This window comes from Tribolium castaneum, chromosome 4 (assembly GCF_031307605.1).
Source record: "Tribolium castaneum strain GA2 chromosome 4, icTriCast1.1, whole genome shotgun sequence".
Lineage (NCBI taxonomy): Eukaryota > Metazoa > Arthropoda > Insecta > Coleoptera > Tenebrionidae > Tribolium > Tribolium castaneum.
The window spans coordinates 22,720,119-22,737,530 of record NC_087397.1 but is presented as its reverse complement, the minus strand read 5'-3'; the positions used below and the strand labels follow the sequence as shown (position 1 = coordinate 22,737,530).

At 30.3% G+C, this 17,412-nt stretch overlaps 1 protein-coding gene across 1 annotated transcript; it reads left to right on the top strand.

Moving 5' to 3' along the window:
• Nucleotides 1-3,921: 3,921 nt before the first annotated feature.
• Nucleotides 3,922-16,706, top strand: LOC661783 (solute carrier family 22 member 3). The gene is given in 8 exon segments (XM_064356341.1): nucleotides 3,922-4,195; nucleotides 11,683-11,908; nucleotides 13,102-13,208; nucleotides 13,262-13,416; nucleotides 13,465-13,611; nucleotides 13,614-14,117; nucleotides 16,217-16,398; nucleotides 16,452-16,706. Coding segments are annotated over 8 exon segments (1,494 nt in total). The 5' UTR covers nucleotides 3,922-4,178; the 3' UTR covers nucleotides 16,608-16,706.
• Nucleotides 16,707-17,412: the final 706 nt, after the last annotated feature.

Sequence of the window (17,412 nt, the reverse complement as noted above, 5' to 3'; positions counted from 1 at the left end):
AGTCATTCCATCAGAAAATAAAAACGGTATGGCAATATTTCAAATAATAAAACAGTTTTAGACCGATTACGCATCCCTGGGTCACAACTGTATAAAAATCCCTAATAGTTTTGAAACCCCAAACTGCACTAAATCAATTTAGTGTAATGATTAAGAACCGATGAAATATCTAACATTTTTAAATCAACAGTTACGAAATTAATAAAAAAAAGTGCAAAGCATTTTCCGTTTTCGTTCCGACTACAAAATCCTATCCATTCTTACAGAATCAATCTCCTCTTTCACGACAGTTAATTTCACAATTATTTAAAAGAGGCAAAAAAGGTAAATTACAAAAAAATGTATAAAAAAAACTCGTTAAAGCACTACTCTTTAAAATAAGTCTTGGCAAGCCACTCGTTTTTAAAACTTGGATTTGTGCTTTAAGACTGATCTTTATGAAACCTTTTTTAATATACCTACGATTTCAAACATAAATAAACCTACTTTAAAAATACAGGTTGGGTTAATATTCGTGATTTAGCGAAAAATAATCAATCCACTTTCAAATATATATTTTTTGAGCATTACACAAAAGAGGAAAGAGCAACTGAAAAAAAAATGCCAGAAGCACCTTTCCAGGTAAAATATTGGTAAATAATGGACTCTATCACCATTATTAACAAATTTTTCCCTTTTTGAAGATGCGATATTTAATAGAGCGTTTGTGTTTATTTTGGTAGTAATAAAGCGATCAGTAATAAATTCGATTTTGATTAGTAAAAAATAATAAATAAATGATCAGCATTTAATTAATTTTTGCACAGTAAAAATAATAAATAATCAGTATTTAATTCATTTTTGCACAGTAAAAGATTTAAATGACAAGTAAACCACGCACAGTATTTTATTAAAATTTGCCCAGTAAAAAAATCGTATATGCACAGTATCTAGTTTTAGTTTGCACAGTTTAAGTAATAAACGCTCAGTAGCTAGCTTGCAGCGACTTAAAAGGAAACATACCCCTCGAACGATTAAACTCGAAAACGTAAAACTCGAAATGTGGAATTCTACACTCTCTAGTTTTGAAATGCTATTATTCACTGTGCATTTATTGTTTTTTTACTGTGCATTTATTATTTTACTGTGCTTTTGTTATTTTTACTGATCAAAATACTTGTTTAAATAAAATACTGTGGATTTAAGTTGTAATGTTGTTCACTTTACTAAACGTATCTATTTAAAGTGTGCAACCAAACATACATTTACAAAATTGAAGCTAATTTTGCTAGTGTAATAAAAGTAATTCTTTAGATATTTTACTACTAATTTGAATTAAATTTGTTAACTCAAGATTCAATGATGTGATAGTGTTTATGAATCACATTAGTTTGTGCGTAACTATAAAGGTTGATTCTTAAATAAATCGACACAATTTTATCAGAGCTTTGCAAGGATAAGCAGACACGATCTGTACCATACAGTATGCTCAAAAACTGGCGCACCAACTCAGTGGTACGTTATTGAGAAGCAAGTGCAGATTACGGAAAAAAGTTGAATAAACCCCTAAAGTCATATTTTAAATCTGGAGCTACCAACTTATTGTGTTAACTTCTCTAGTTTTCATTATTTTTTAATGTTTTTATGTTTCACACTAGGTAATAGTTCCCTAACAAAACAATGAATAATTATTTTTAAATTTCCTATCAGGCCTGATTCTCGAATAGTCTGTGTTGATCAATATTTGGTCAATAGGTACCTACGTAAATTTTATAACAGAAACGTGACATTGGTTGCGAAAGTTTTTTTGTTGCTAACTAGCAGACTCTTCTTAACAAATCCATTACTAGTATTCATTAACTCAACAATCAAATTATACGGAAGCTCTCAAACAGTGGGGCCGATTTAAAATTATTTATTTTTGAGAAAACCATTTATCTAGGGAGAAAATGGTATAAAGGTTTTCGTTCCCATTTTGTCTCATAGAAATCTCATCCTGAAATTTTTGGGAGAGCATTATACACCCTGTATAATATAATTATATAAATTACTGTATTTTTATTTTACGTATAATTTATGTTGCTGTTAATTTATAAAGTAGTAGTAATTTAGTTGATACTATTCATTATTCTTACAAACATTAATATTGTTGATTAGTTGATTGTTACATACATTATTATGTCGAATCAATTTGGGTATTGCCCATTTCTCAAAAAAATAATACCCGTTTTAAAATTAACACAGACTAAATTGTTTGTATTTTTAAAGTGCTTTCTCACAACAATTCTAGCCATTTTCTCAATTTATAATACCTTCAACAAGTTCGCTAACAGATTATTTGTTATCAGAATAACTGCCATCGTCTATATTTTTCTAGATTTATTATACATTGGTTCGATTGTAGTTTCTGAACTAACATTTGAACATACTTTACTAAACATCGTAAATCATTTAATGACCATGGAGGAACAATTACCTAAAAGAAAAAGTGCAAGTGTGGTTATGCTGCTTGGGGCAAGTTTTCTGTCCCACATTGTAACAATTGGGTGTGTTATAAGTTTTGTATTAAGCGAAGGATATTCGAATGAATGGGACAACAACGTTCATGTTGCCCATGCTATTAACGCCAATTTACTAAAAACTTGGGCACATGTTAAATTCACTACAATATTTTTTATAATCTCAAAAGATTTTGAAGAACTTAATAAAGTATTCTACAACTGTTCCAACCAGAAAAGAAGAAATGTCATGCATTTACATATGACATTAAGCAATATCTCAAGGCAGATGAATACTATTTTTTCTTTCGTTTTAGTTTTTTCGGTTGCTTTTTATTTTGTAAATCTTATTGCAAGAATCATCCAAATTTATTGTATGTATGCATTTGGAACAAGTAGAATTCACAATCATGAAGCAATTGGTTTAGCTGTCGAGACTTTTAGATTACTTGTAGTGGTTTGGGTTAGCAAAAGATGTATGTGTCAGGTATTGTTAATTCGTTACTAAAAATAATTCGATATTACTAAAAAAAGAAAATTTTAGGCAAATGAAATAAAAAATGTTGTTTGTAAAATCTTAATTAACACAAGAAATAAAGTGCAAAGAAAAGAGGTAAGATAATAATGTACGTATTATAACAAATAAGTTTCACGAAATTTCAGTTTAATGCTTATGCATTACAAATGTTTCATGAGACCTTGGAAATAACGGCTGGGGGATGTTTCGTTATTGATTTTACCTTAATTTTTACAGTAAGTTAATTATCTATTGGCAGTTTGAAAACTATCGCAAAACTTGATTAGATTATAACAGCTGGTAGCAACTATGTTGTCATAATTTTACAATTTTTGTATTACGACAATCAATACACTTACAGACTTCGATTATGGAACTGAAGAAAGAGGACGTTTTTTACATTAACTGTTCTAATCAATTAGCCTGTGGTGACTAATAAAAAATAAGAATTATAAACGAGAAACTACATATCTGAACACCTGAAATCCTTTGTATTTTGTACCAATTTTTAGATTTATTAACATTTTTAAAATGCTGAGACACTTTCCATCTGTGAAACTATTCACTATGTCATTAGTACTTCATTAGTCATTAACTCATTGTCATTACCAAACGAAAATTCTAATAGCAAAACAATAAAAAAGTCCACATTATCTAAATGGATATTAAATTGAATTTAAATATAATAAGGCTTCATTTTTATAAATTAAAAGATAAAATACAAAATTCACAATAATTTCTTTATAACGATTTATTACGATCTACTTATTCCTAAGATTGTAATAACAAAAAATTTATACAAGAAGAAACGGTGTTTAAATTTGTCTAAAAAATCATGTGATGGTAGTTAAAATTTTCTAACTAATTATCACGATAAAAAACACATTACGTTTAAAGGCATAAATGGAGGTCGCCTCATTAAAAAAATTAGTCAAGGTGCTGCTATTGTTGGTTGAATATTAAAAAAAAATGTTTTCATTTATACCTTCTCGCATAAAATAGAGTTTTTCTGATAGTTTCACAGCATAAAGTTATTTAAAAAAATGACAAATTTAGATAGTTCCTTAGACTCTGTTTTAATCCAACTTGGTGATTTTGGAAAATATCAGTCATTTATTTTTGGATTAGTTTGTTTCGCTACAATTCTACATTCAGGAGCTTATATTGCTTTTGTGTTTACTGCTATGGATGTTGAATACAGGTAAGTTAAAAAATCTACTTAGTCTCTACAGAAAGTGTATTTATTAACTCCAGCATTGTCCAAAATTTATTACTATACTGTTTCAAGGAAATACAAAAACGTTTAAAAAAATTATACAAAGATAAAAGTTTTGTATCGATTATTTTGTCGAAAATACCATCTAATTTTACTACCTCAAATATCAAATACCATGTAGAATTTGAATTAAAGTTTTCAAGAATTTTAACGGTTTTTCTTAAGATATTTTTTGACTTAATATTTATTAGATCAGAATAAAACAGAAACGAAACGTCCAAGAAATATTATTCCGTTTAGAAATTTCGCGCATCATTTGAAGATTTTTTGTGCAAAAATAACCTTGGATTCTTTATTTTTTTATTTTTTGTGGCTTAATGTTCTGAACATACAGTCCAGCACATCTAACTGAATCTGAATCAACAGACCAGTAAAATAAAGTGTAAAGAGTAGAGTATAAAATGTTACTTCTGGGCCAGAACATTTGGCGTCTTAAAAAACAAGTCAGAAACTTACAAATTTAGCTGTTTGCCCAAAAGCAAACAACCGAATAGGGCCTAAAACCTCTCAAAAATCATTAATTTTTATCCACTCCAAAAGTTCCCAAATATATGTAGGCCACCAAAAATTGAGCACACGAAAAACAGGGTAAAATCCTACAAATACACTCTAAAAAACTAACAAAATACCTTGTTTTTACACACCCCAAAATGGCTTTTTACTTCTGGGCCAGGACATTTGGCGTCTTAAAAATCAAGGTAGAATCTTACAAATTTAACTGTTTTCCCAAAAGTCAACAACTAAAAAAGGCCTAAGATCACTCAAAATGCATTAATTTTTATCCACCCCAAAAGTATCCAAATATGTGTAGACCACCAAAATTTGGGCACATGAAAAAATAGCGTAGAATTCTACAAATTTGTTGTTTTTCTATAAGTAAACATCCGAAAAACATTTAAAAAATCTACAAAATGCCTTGTTTTTAAGCCCCCAAAATGACTTTTTATTTCTGGACCAGGACATTTGGTGTCTTAAAAATCAAGGCAAAATCTTACAAATTTAGCTGTTTGCCCAAAAGCAAACAACCAAATAGGGCCTAAAACCTCTCAATAATCATTAATTTTTATCCACCCCAAAAATTCCCAAATATGTGTAGGCCACCAAAAGTTGGGCACACGAAAAACAGGGTAGAATTCTGCAAATTTACTGTTTTCCCAAAAGTAACCATCCAAAAAAAATCTAAAAAACTTACAAAATGCCTTGATTTTAGACACCCCAAAAATAGCTCTTCATTTCTGGATCACAAAGATGTACAAACTGGGTAAACTACAGTGATGTTGACCTTAAGAATCTCTCTATAGTTGATGTGATCACTGGTTTGAAGAATTTGATTAAGAGCTTGAGGATACATTGGGATAGAAAACCAATGTTTTTGGTAGATGAAGTTGACAAGCCTTGTGTAGCCGCCATGGAGAGTAAGCTTTCTGAAGAACAAGTACGTGCGATAGGAACTACTATCACTAATGTGATATGTTCTATTTTGAAGACAGGAGATGAACAGTTGAAACTTCAAGCTGTTTTGGTCACTGGCATTTGCAAATTTGTAAGTTATGGACTGGCACCTATGGACAACACAACGCCGGTATACTTCTTGAGCGACGAGAGATTTTCTAAATATTACGGGTTGACTGCTCAAGACGTTGAAACTTTAGTGAAGAGACGCTGTGGCTTAGGGGGAGATGCTAAGAAGACCGAGGAAATAATTAGCGACATCAATGCAAAATACAACGGCTATTATCAGCCTTCGTGTTCTGGTGAATACAAGAAAGGTGCCAGATACTGCTTATTCTCCGTCCTTAATTACATAAATGGTAGAGATCTTGAAGATTGGTGTTTTTGGTCGGACGGAGGTTTTTTGACTGGAAAACTTGTCAGTACTCAGGAAATCTGTCGAAATTATGAGTGCTATTCAAAAACTGTTTTATGAAGATTCTGGTACCATTGAAATCGAATATCAACGGGCAGTAGATGTTCAACACATTCTCGGGCTGTATTGTGAGGAAATAGACCCGAACCCAAATGCAGTTTCCAATTTTTTTACAACGAGGTTGTTTGGCACGCAGTCTAGAGAAACCAATAGAAAATGTAGCAAAGAGCGGAAATATATATGTAAGAATCCCAAATCTGGAAATTAAAAGCCTTTACGAAGATATGTTCATGCTTTATTATGAAAATCTTCCAGAAGATATTAAATCAAAATTGACTTCTTGCGGACAGATCTTCAACTCATTACCAACGCTAGACTGTACAAAGTTTCGTAACAAACTAAATAACCTCTGTGAACACTTGAATTGTATTTTTGAATTTCTACAGTGTTTAAACGAAGCTACAATATGCGCCCACATATGTGCAATCTTAACGCTTTATGCTGGATATAAGAAAGGTGCGATGGAATATCCATTAAACTATATTGATAATAATAATAAGAGGCGATCTGTCTACATTGATGGGGGTATCAGGATAAGTTCGCCATTATCTTTGAAGTTAAATACAATTCTGATGCTACCGGTGAACCTGGCAAAATTGGATGTAAGACAAAAAGCTTCCTTGCTGCTGCAGAGGACATAGTTGAACTTTAACCTGGTAAAAAAAAACAGAAGACGGAACAAGCGGTAAAGCTGGCACTGGCAGAGATTTAGAGGTACTGAAGTCTCAAATTGAGAACTACGTTCTTATAGGTCTGGCTGTGGATGGTGATTATACTACTCATATGCTTGTCTTTCAAGATACATCCAAGTGGGAAAATGTAATTCAAGTTAATCCTGAAAAGCATGTTGTAGAACTAATATCAACTCATCTAAAATGATAGAACTGGTTAGAATGGTGTTATGAAATTGAGACTGATTTATTTACTGATAAGAGTTTGCTTTCTCTTCATTTAATAAATTTATTTTCTGAAAAAAGAGCATTTTTTGTCTTTATACCTTTGCTTGTTGCACTGTTATTGATGTAGCAATGCTGATTTGTTGAATATAATTGTGACAATTAACTATCGTATTGAACAAAACTGTTGATTCGCCAAAGGCTCATGAGTTGAAGACGAATTCAGGATTGATGGTCGTGCCGATGATTCTCCTCGATAGACACATACCTATAAACGGTATAAGCTGTCGTGAAAGAGGAGATGCTGTAAGAATAGATCGGATTGTAGTCGGAATGTAAACGGGGAATGTTTTGCACTTATTTTTATTAATTCTATAAATATTCTGAATCCAAGATTTATCATGAAGGCATAGTCGAATATTGGGGTTGTTGCATGTTAATGCACCTTTTAATATCATCAATCTATTACTCATTATAATCATCTGTACTAACCCTAGATATAAGATCATTCACTCATTGGACTCATTACTAATTATCTATAACTGTACTGTTCATTTTCATACTCGTATTTACCAACCCCAAATTCATTAGCAAATATTAGTGTACCATTATCATCTAATCTTTCATCTTTTCTTTGTTACATTTTTGATATATAAGAAACATCACATCGCAAAAATCGGACATAACATAATATAATAATATACCGACTATACTGCTGACTGTACTATTATTCTTCGTTAATATCGACATTAGTATTGTAATTTGAAATTTTCCTACTTGGTGTTGTGCAATCTTGATAATTATTACAATAAATTAAACACCAAAACACCAACTGTGTATTTCTTCCGCTCAGCATACAACAGGGTGTTGAAAACAAATAAAATATTTCCATGCCATGACAACGTTTACGTTCACGTCTTTGTTAAAATTACCAACGCTTGATTAACGTTGTCGTATACGTGTGATATTTTTTGATAATTAAGACACAAACCGAACATGTTTACGATAACATTAAAGTTTTAATAGCGATCTCTAAATGAAAATTCATAATGGAGTGTTGAGATATTTTAGTAGACTTCGAACAATTAGGTGTATTTTTTTATGTGCATATAATAGTTGATTACAGTTGGGGTATGCAAAATTTATTTGGTAATAATTTTTAAGACCTTTGTCATGCGCCAATTGGCTTGATCCAGAAATGAAAAACTATTTTTGGAGTGTCTAAAATCAAGGCATTTTGTAAGTTTTTTAGATCTTTTTCGGATGGTTACTTTTGGGAAAACAGTAAATTTGTAGGATTCTACCCTGTTTTTCGTGTGCCCAACTTTTGGTGGCCTACACATATTTGGGAACTTTTGGGGTGGATAAAAATTAATGATTTTAAGAGGTTTTAGGCCCTATTCGGTTGTTTGCTTTTGGGCAAACAGCTAAATTTGTAAGATTTTGCCTTGATTTTTAAGACGCCAAATGTCCTGGTCCAGAAATAAAAAGTCATTTTGGGGGCTTAAAAACAAGGCATAAATAATTTGAATCTGAAATATAAATTTTCCTAGTTTTAATTCATAAGAATCTACCTACTGGTTATTTTGTTTTTTTTTCTGTCTTATCTCTTTATTCGTTTGATGTATTTTTCCTCCTGTTTGTAAGGTTTGAGTGGAAATGGAAGAGCAGAGAACAGCCAACTTTTCTGTTCATTAGAACTCCGCCTGTTGGCTAGTACAAATAAAGTGTTTTTTTTATTATTTTAACACTTGAACAGGAGTTATTCAATAATTTAATTGAACGAGAAAACATTGTTCCTATTGTCAAATTGAACTGTTAAAGAGAACTTTGAAAGTAAGAAAATGAATGGCAGAAGAAATAGAATGAGATTAAAGAACAAGGAGTAGGTACGAATGCCAGATAACAAATTCTCACAATGTGATTTTGAATAATTTAATTAATAGTACATTAAAAAAGTTTTATAAAATAATTTATAAAAGCAAAATTTAAATTTAAAAAACAAATGTCAATGAAATGTATTTTTATACTGTTTTTTTTGTAAATTGTCCTTTTTGTCAGTTTTGAGTAAAAAATGCTTAATCATTTGCCTCTTATTTTATCCAAATTCTATTACTTAAATTGTTTTACATTACTGGGAGGTATACAAATGACGTCAAACCAAAAATGGATGAAAAGAAGTTGAATCCAAAGAATTTTGTTCACATTTTTATGCTTTTACGTATAAGAATACAAAGACGTGTAACAACGCTCACATTATTTTTAACATATCTAGTTGTTTAAGAATGGAAAAAAAATTTTTAATGATATGGAGTTAAAAGTCATAAGTTTTCTGTGGGATATATTTCCATGATAAACGGTTTAAAAAAAAACTATAATGATTAATGATGTATAACACCAATTTTTTAAATATGTGGATAATAGTAGTAGCCCAGTCAAATTAGACAAATCGTGGAAAAAAATCTTAGAGAGTTGGATTTTTTAAAAGCTTTCTTTACACTTGGGTAGACTTATATCAAAAGTCCCCGAGGGTGGAGGGTAAGCTCGTGGAGGGGGAGGGGGTTATAGCAGTTTTTTTTGTTTTTTTTTGCTTATATCTCAAAAACAGTTACTCCTTTCAATTTTTATCTTCTTACCAAAATTAAAGCTGATAAAATTTCCTACAATTTCCTACAGCTTTAGCCCCCTCCCCCGCCTCGAGTTCGCCCCCCACCTTTAGAAACTTGTGATATATATCTACCCAAGTGTAAAGAAAGCTTTTAAAAAAAATTCCACCTCTCGAGGAATTTTTTGTCTAATTTGACTGAGTTATAGTTAATTATACAAATAAAGAAAAGTTGTTCATTATCCTTGAGTGATGTGTTTCAAAAAGGAATTACGAGCAGATATTGCCAACTTTTATTTACGTGTATAGTACAACGATAGAATAAAAAAGAATGTTTTGACAAGTGTTTGGCATTTTTCAAAGACGAAAAGTCAGATTATTTTTAACAGATTTAAAGCAATTTTAAGCTTTGTTCATAAATAAATGAACCGATTTACACGAAAACGAAAACAAGTTGAATACAACATTTTATTTCTAATTTAAACTTAAGAACTTGTTAATATCGCAGATGTAATTGTGATATACATATTTCATATGGGAATGTGGAAGAACAGCAGTGCTGAATATTTCCTAATGTACAAATTTCTTTTTTTTTATTCTTCTATTTATATTTTTTCAGTATCGTTTTGTTTTTTTCTTGTATTCTACATAATAAACAATATTATTTTTATTGTTAATTCAAAAAACCTAGTAAGTACACAGTAGAAGAATTTTTACGGCGTACCTGAAGATTGTATATTATGTATTATATGTTATATGTTATATGTTTGTAGTTAAACTGTACTATTTAACGTGGTTTACAACTTTTTGTATGTTTTAACCAAATATATTATTATTATTATTACTTTTTAATGAAAAAAAATCCGAATCAAGTACCAGAGGGTTCCTGTTGTTCAAATAAGCTGAAATTTTGCAGACATACGTTAATCTCCGTGACAATACTATTTAGTTAATTACCCCCTATGGGCTAAGGGGGTTAAATCGGGTGTTAAAGTTTTACGTTAGATGAAAAAGGGATTTTCGATTTGTAACATATCTTATCTTATACAAATACGGTATGTTGGATATTATGACGTCACGGTATATGTGTGAAAACAGCAGTGTTCACTATACAGGGTGTTAGGGAATGGCTTAGCATGTGAATTTGTCAAGATCAGACGAGTTAAGAATTATTCAAAATTGAGGCCAACATGTTCATTTGAGTTGGAGATTTGAATCCCGGTTCTGGCAGAAATATTTTTGGTTTTTTTTTGTAAAATTTAATAATAAAGTACAAATTGAAGTAGAAGAATAACGCTCTGGACCAAGAAGGTAATTTACCTCTGCAGTTTTTTCAATAATATTAAAATTTATGCTAATTTTTATAATTCTAGTTCAGCGGTTCTCAAAATTTGGCGCATTAATTTCAGAATGATTTTTTGGGAAAACTATGCATTTTTTATTTACATAAATTTTGCTTAATTAATTTATGTTGCCATTCTCAATCTACCTTTAAATTTTTGCTAGACCATTCCCTAACACGCAGTATATAAATTAAGACCTAATCATTTTCATTACGTTTTGTTACAAAAAGATGTCGCTATTTTTTTTAATTCATTTTTCGTACATGATACACATATCAATAAATTAACGGTGTGACAATATAGTGAAACTACAACAACTCAGAGAAAAAGACGCTCAGAATAAATAAAGAATATAAAAGAAAAAAATTAAGAAATGTTAAAAAATCTTATATTTAAAAGTTGCACCAAAAAATAAAAAATAATGTTTTCCTTTTTGAGGAGAATATTTTTGCTTACAGGTGAGGATTCTTGAATTCTTAAAAGTTTTTTTATTTGGCTTTTTATTATAAATTACTCTAACCAATATAAAAAAAATTTAGTTTTCAATTGCATATATTCTTTCATTTATTGTTTGTCATCTTTTTATTTTTGCATTTACAATCGTATAGTATATTGCATAGTAATTTACAAACTTTTTTTAGATGTGAAGTTCCTAAATGTGATAGAGAAAATTCTCATTTTGACCCTCCGTGGATTCAAAATGCTGTCCCATTTATTGGTGCTATTCCTGCGAAATGTATGAGATACGTAGTTAATATCACAGACGATCTTGCAAACTGTACAGAAGAAAGCGTTTTCATGACAACAAAATTGGAAAAATGCAATAAGTTTGTGTACAAGACAAGGGAAAAAAGCATTTTACATGAGGTAAGTGTTGCAAACGATTTCAAAAATTATTTTTTTAAACATTCATTTATAGTGCCATCACTGTGACATCTTCTAATTAATAACTGAAATTGTTTCAAAATTTCTGTTTTTTGTATGTTGTATAATTTGCGAATCTATAGCACAATTAGTAAAATAAATAGGTTCCTAAAGTTTTTAGCTTTTTAATCTCTTAATAACTTGACGTACTGCTTTTTTATTTAGAATGTAAGTGTTTCAATTTATTATTGTTTCTTTTTTTAGTTCTATGGTATTTTCAGTCACTTATTAGATATTAGTTCTATTAGTTTTTCAAAATTTCAATCTTACTTTTTATAATTATTGTGTTTCAGCTTTTTAGTTTCTCAGCGTTAAAGCTATTTAATCAGAAAACAATCCCCACTTATAAAATAAAGCAAGAACGAAAAAAAACTGTTTGTGTAATAGGTACCATTGACAATAGCTTTTATAACTTTTTTATTATATTTTTCTCTATTTTAAATTTTTTATATTTACCAGAAACATAAAAATGAGTACTACTATCTATATAAAACACTAATTTAAAATGACGTCACTACTCAAATTATTCATGACATTAGAAATGTCATTATGGGGTCAAATGTAGCATAGAAAATCGGTCTGTTGTAGTTTTTTTTGTTTTGAAAAATATGAGTCAAAAAAGATATATTACTTTTGGTTCGGTCTACAGTTCATTTTCTAAGTTAAGATAAATTCTTATACAAAAACGAAGTAATTTTAAAGCAACAAATTTAAACATAATTTAGGTTCAACAATTTATTAAAACTTCTTTATAGCTTTTTTGTGCAACATAAAGTTTTTTACAAAACAAGAGAATTTATTGTATTAAAAATTGTATTTTTATTCCTTCTGCTGTATGAATGGATAAAAAAAAACCTAATTAAAGTTTTAAAATTCGGTCTCTAATTATTTTATTAAAGGTCAGTCAGAGTTTTTTGCGATATCTTCTATTATTAGAAGAACCAAATAGTTGGCTTGCAACACATGCAGAGAAAAATTTTAATATACTTAAGTACTAATTGTTGAACAAGAATACAATACAAGAGGTATTTGATTCAAGTGACGAAATGATTACAATTAATTAGTTTCCTGCAATTTGACCAATTTAGTGTTATGCAAATATTGCCCAAAATCTTTAAAAACATTCTTATTTTTAGTATAACCTTCATTGCGACGAGAACGTATGGAAGCTAGCATTAGTTGGCACCGTTAACAACATGGGCCAATTTCTAAGCATGTTTTTTTCGGGAATCATATCTGATAAGTAAAATAGACGTATCGACGTATTTTAAAGCCTTTAATTTGTTTAAACTTAAGGTTTGGTCGTAAGGTCGTATTTGTATTAGGCCTAATATTCTGTAGCATCTGTGGATTAATTCGTACACAAGCTCCTAGTTATGTTTGGTTTTTAGTATTTGAATTTCTGGATGCTGTTTTCGGTGCAGGCAGTTACGTTTGTGGATTTATCTTAGGTATAATATTTTTCTTACAACATTATTGGTGTTATTAACGTTTTGCAGGTGTTGAATTGGTTGGACCAAAACGAAGAGTCTTAATAAGCACACTACTGAGCTCTTCGTACACTTTAGGAGAAGTTTTCGTAGCTGGTTTGGCCTGGATCTTTCAAGATTGGAGGCATGTTATAAATGGTCATGTAATCAAGCAATTTTAAACATAATCTCCAGGCTCGTTAACTACTTTTTGTACACTCCTCCATTGTTCTTATTTGTGTATTTCTGGATAATTCCAGAATCAATTAGATGGAATTTGAGCAAAGGCAAAACAGACGATGCTAAAAACACATTAAGACAAGTAGCAAGCGTAAACGGCAAAGAACTATCGGAACATTCGTTAGAGAAACTCTTCAAAGTGAGCCAAATCGAGTCCAATGATTCTTTTTTTGATGTGTTCAAGACTCCAATTTTGATTTGTCGGCTTGTTGTTTGCTTCTTTTGTTGGATGACATGTTCCTTTCTTTTCTTTGGCCTGACATTGAATTCAGTGGGCTTGGCGGGAAATAATTACTTGGATTTTATTTTAACTTGTCTGGTAGAAATTCCAGCATATTTTGCTTGCATCTATATTGTGGACAGATTAGGAAGAAGGTGGTCACTAAGTGGCTCGTTCTTCATAACCGGGATTTCCTGTTGTGTTTACACATTTATTCCAGCAGGTAGGTAATTGTTATTTGCAAAGAATCTTCCACTACCTCTTTTAATCTTTCAAATTAAAAACGTCAAATTTTCCTAAACGCTCCCAATCTACATACAGGTGGTCCAGCCCAGCTCTGGTCTTCTAAACCTCAGATAGTATTAAAGTTGGAGTTTTGATATTTTCTAAAGGTTATTTATACTCTAGGACACATTTCAGGGAAATATTCTTGACTGTACAGTGTCCCAAAAAAGTATGATTTCATAATAATGGCATTCTATAATTTTTTTGTGCTCATTCTGATACCTTTTTAGCTTTTACATGCCTTTAGAGACTTCTTCAGATCGGTTCGGGAATTACTGTTAAAAAAAATAAAAACCAAAAAAAATCGGTTTATTTTACACCTTTAGTTTTAAAAATTCCTAAAAAATATTATCAGTACCTTTTTGATGACATTATTGCTAGGTGCATGTTGAACAAGGTCTAACAGACTTATTAATTAAGCTTGATTGATTTAAATTACTACAGGGTGTTTACAATTTATTTCCAAACTTTCGAGCTTTTTATTTTACTAATTTTAAATGGCAACCCCTATTTATTTTTATATCATTTAATGCAAAATTAAATGCAGAATTATAACTTTAACGTAAATCTTAACATGTTCGGAGTTATATGCTAAAAACTCATTCTGTCAGTGTTAGAATTTGCAATAGAGTTGTAATAAGAAAACATGTTTGTTTTTATATTCTGCATCGAACGAAATAAAAATAAGATAAGGTTGTCATTTAAAATAAGAAAAATAAAAAGCTCTAAAATTTAAAAAGTATGGAAATAAATTGTAAACACTCTATAGTAATTCAAATCAATCAAACTTACTTAATAAGTCTCTTATACCTTGTTTATCACTTACGTAGTAATAATATCGTTAAAAATGCACCATTTCTATTTTTTATTAATTACTGAAACTGAAAGTACAAAACCGATTTTTTTTGTTTTTTTAACAGTAATCACTAAACTGATTTGAAAAAAATTTTTAGAGACATGTAAGAAGCTAAAAAGGTATCACAATGAGCACAAAAAATAATAGCATGCCATTCAAAAAAAATTATTATTATGACGTCATACCTTTTTTGAGACACTCTGTTTAATCAAAAATATTTTCCTGAAATGTGTCCTAGAGTATACATAACATCTACAACATATCAAAATTCTAACTTTAATAACAACTGAACTACAGGAGACGGGAGCTGGGCTGGACAACCTTGTATATTTCCAACTGCTCACACTTTAAATGTATTTTTTTTAATTCTGGACGCGCTTTAATTTGCTGCTCCAAATTTATTGAACCCTTATCTAAATTATCTTCTGCTGAATAATCCGATTTTTCGGTTCCTTTATTCATTGAAATTCTGACAATTTGGAGCTGTTTTTTCCTTTTAAATTCATACTTGTTTTGCTAACATCACTGTCCGTAATGATTATTTTTGGTTTTACATAAAAGTTTTGATATGGCTAGTATCACTTTTAGAACGGAATATCCATTTATTATCGCGTATTTTCAAATATTTTCTATAGTAATGTTAAGTAATTTTGTGTAGTTTTAAGTATTATTTCGTATTGTACAGTACAGGAGTTTGCTGTAAATACCTTAAAATTTTTGAACATTATCAAAATCTCAAATGGTATAATTAATTCCTTATTGTTCACACTATTAATTTATTTTTTTACTCGACTAGAAATATTTATTTTTGCCTCAGCCATAAAACTTGGAACACCCTGTATTGCACTCTAGAGTATTGTAATATATTGCTACGGCTAAAAGATGTACAATTATACAAGTATTGTGAGCAGTAGATGACCCCTTGGTCATTTACATAATCAGTTATAAAAGACCGATTTGTTTAAGGAGCATAATGTTTGCCAAAATGACTGAGCGCAACGAATAACAAGTTAAACAGTAATAAGCTCCTTATAACTCATTACATACAAAAGTTTCCCTAAATTCCTGTAATTTTATTAAAAAAGAGTACTCAATAAGTAATGAGTGACAGCAAAATTAGACGTAAAATCTGACGTTTGGTAATGGAATTATTACTTTAACTGATAAATTAACTGCTTCAGGTTTTTCAAATTTAAGTCTTACTCTGTGGTTGTTGGCAAAATTTGGCGCTACGGCAGCTTATACGGTGATATTTGTTGTAACAAGCGAATTATTTCCGACATCGTTACGTCATTCTTTAGTAGGAGCATGTTCTACTTTTGCGACAATTGGTTCAATGGTGGCTCCCCAAACTCCTTTACTGGTATTACAGGGCAGATATTTTAAAAATAAGATGTGAACAATGAAAAATTTTAGGCCAAAATTTGGGATCCATTACCTGCGATATTGTATACTATCATGGCTGTGATAGCGGGGTTTTTAACGCTCCTCTTTCCAGAAACTGTGGATGTGACATTACCAGATACAATTGAAGAAGCTGTACGTATAGGAAAAAGTAAAAGACATATCTGAAGGATCAGTTGTCTTTGAAATGTAGATAGTACTTTAAAATTGTAAATAAAAGAAATATTAAGTAACCATGTTTTATGTTTTGTTAGAGTACTTATTATATCGGGTGACTATTAGTGATTGTGATTTTTGTAGTCAGGTTGGTAACAAATTTGATACAAAACGCTTGGTTCCATACTTTCGCACAACTCTGTATACAGGATGTCCCAGCGAGTTGGTTTAGTCACCTCCAAATGTTAGAAAAGTAAAAACTTTCTCTTTTTAAGCAATAGATACTAATTTCCTGCCTCATTAAAATTATTTTCAAATATACCCCACATTTTTTTGCATTTTTAAATGCAGCTTTTAAAACTAATGATTTTGACTTAAACATTTATAAGAGATAGTTAAGAGCTATCTCCACTAACAATGTGACTGGTCGTAAAATGATGCGACTGATCGCAATAAACTGATCAAGTGAATCAAGAGCGTCTAGCCTAAGGCTCTAGACCCTCTGGGAGCTGGCGCATACGTTTTACGTGTAAACTGTTTTTACTGTTTTTAGCCGCAAATTTAGACTTGAAGAGTTTCTTGACATTTGCAGTGTTTCTTTATAAGTAAATGTAGGTCGAAGATTCATTTTTGATTGAAATAAATGCCTAGATATTTTTTTATTAAATAAAATGTCTGTTAATAAAGTTGATACGAATTTTTGATAACGGTGCATTGTATTGAGAATTTAAAAAAACCATTTTATAGGAAATTTAAAAATACAGACCTGAGATATTTTAGATTTTTGTTAACTGTTCTTAATTGTTAGATATAAAGC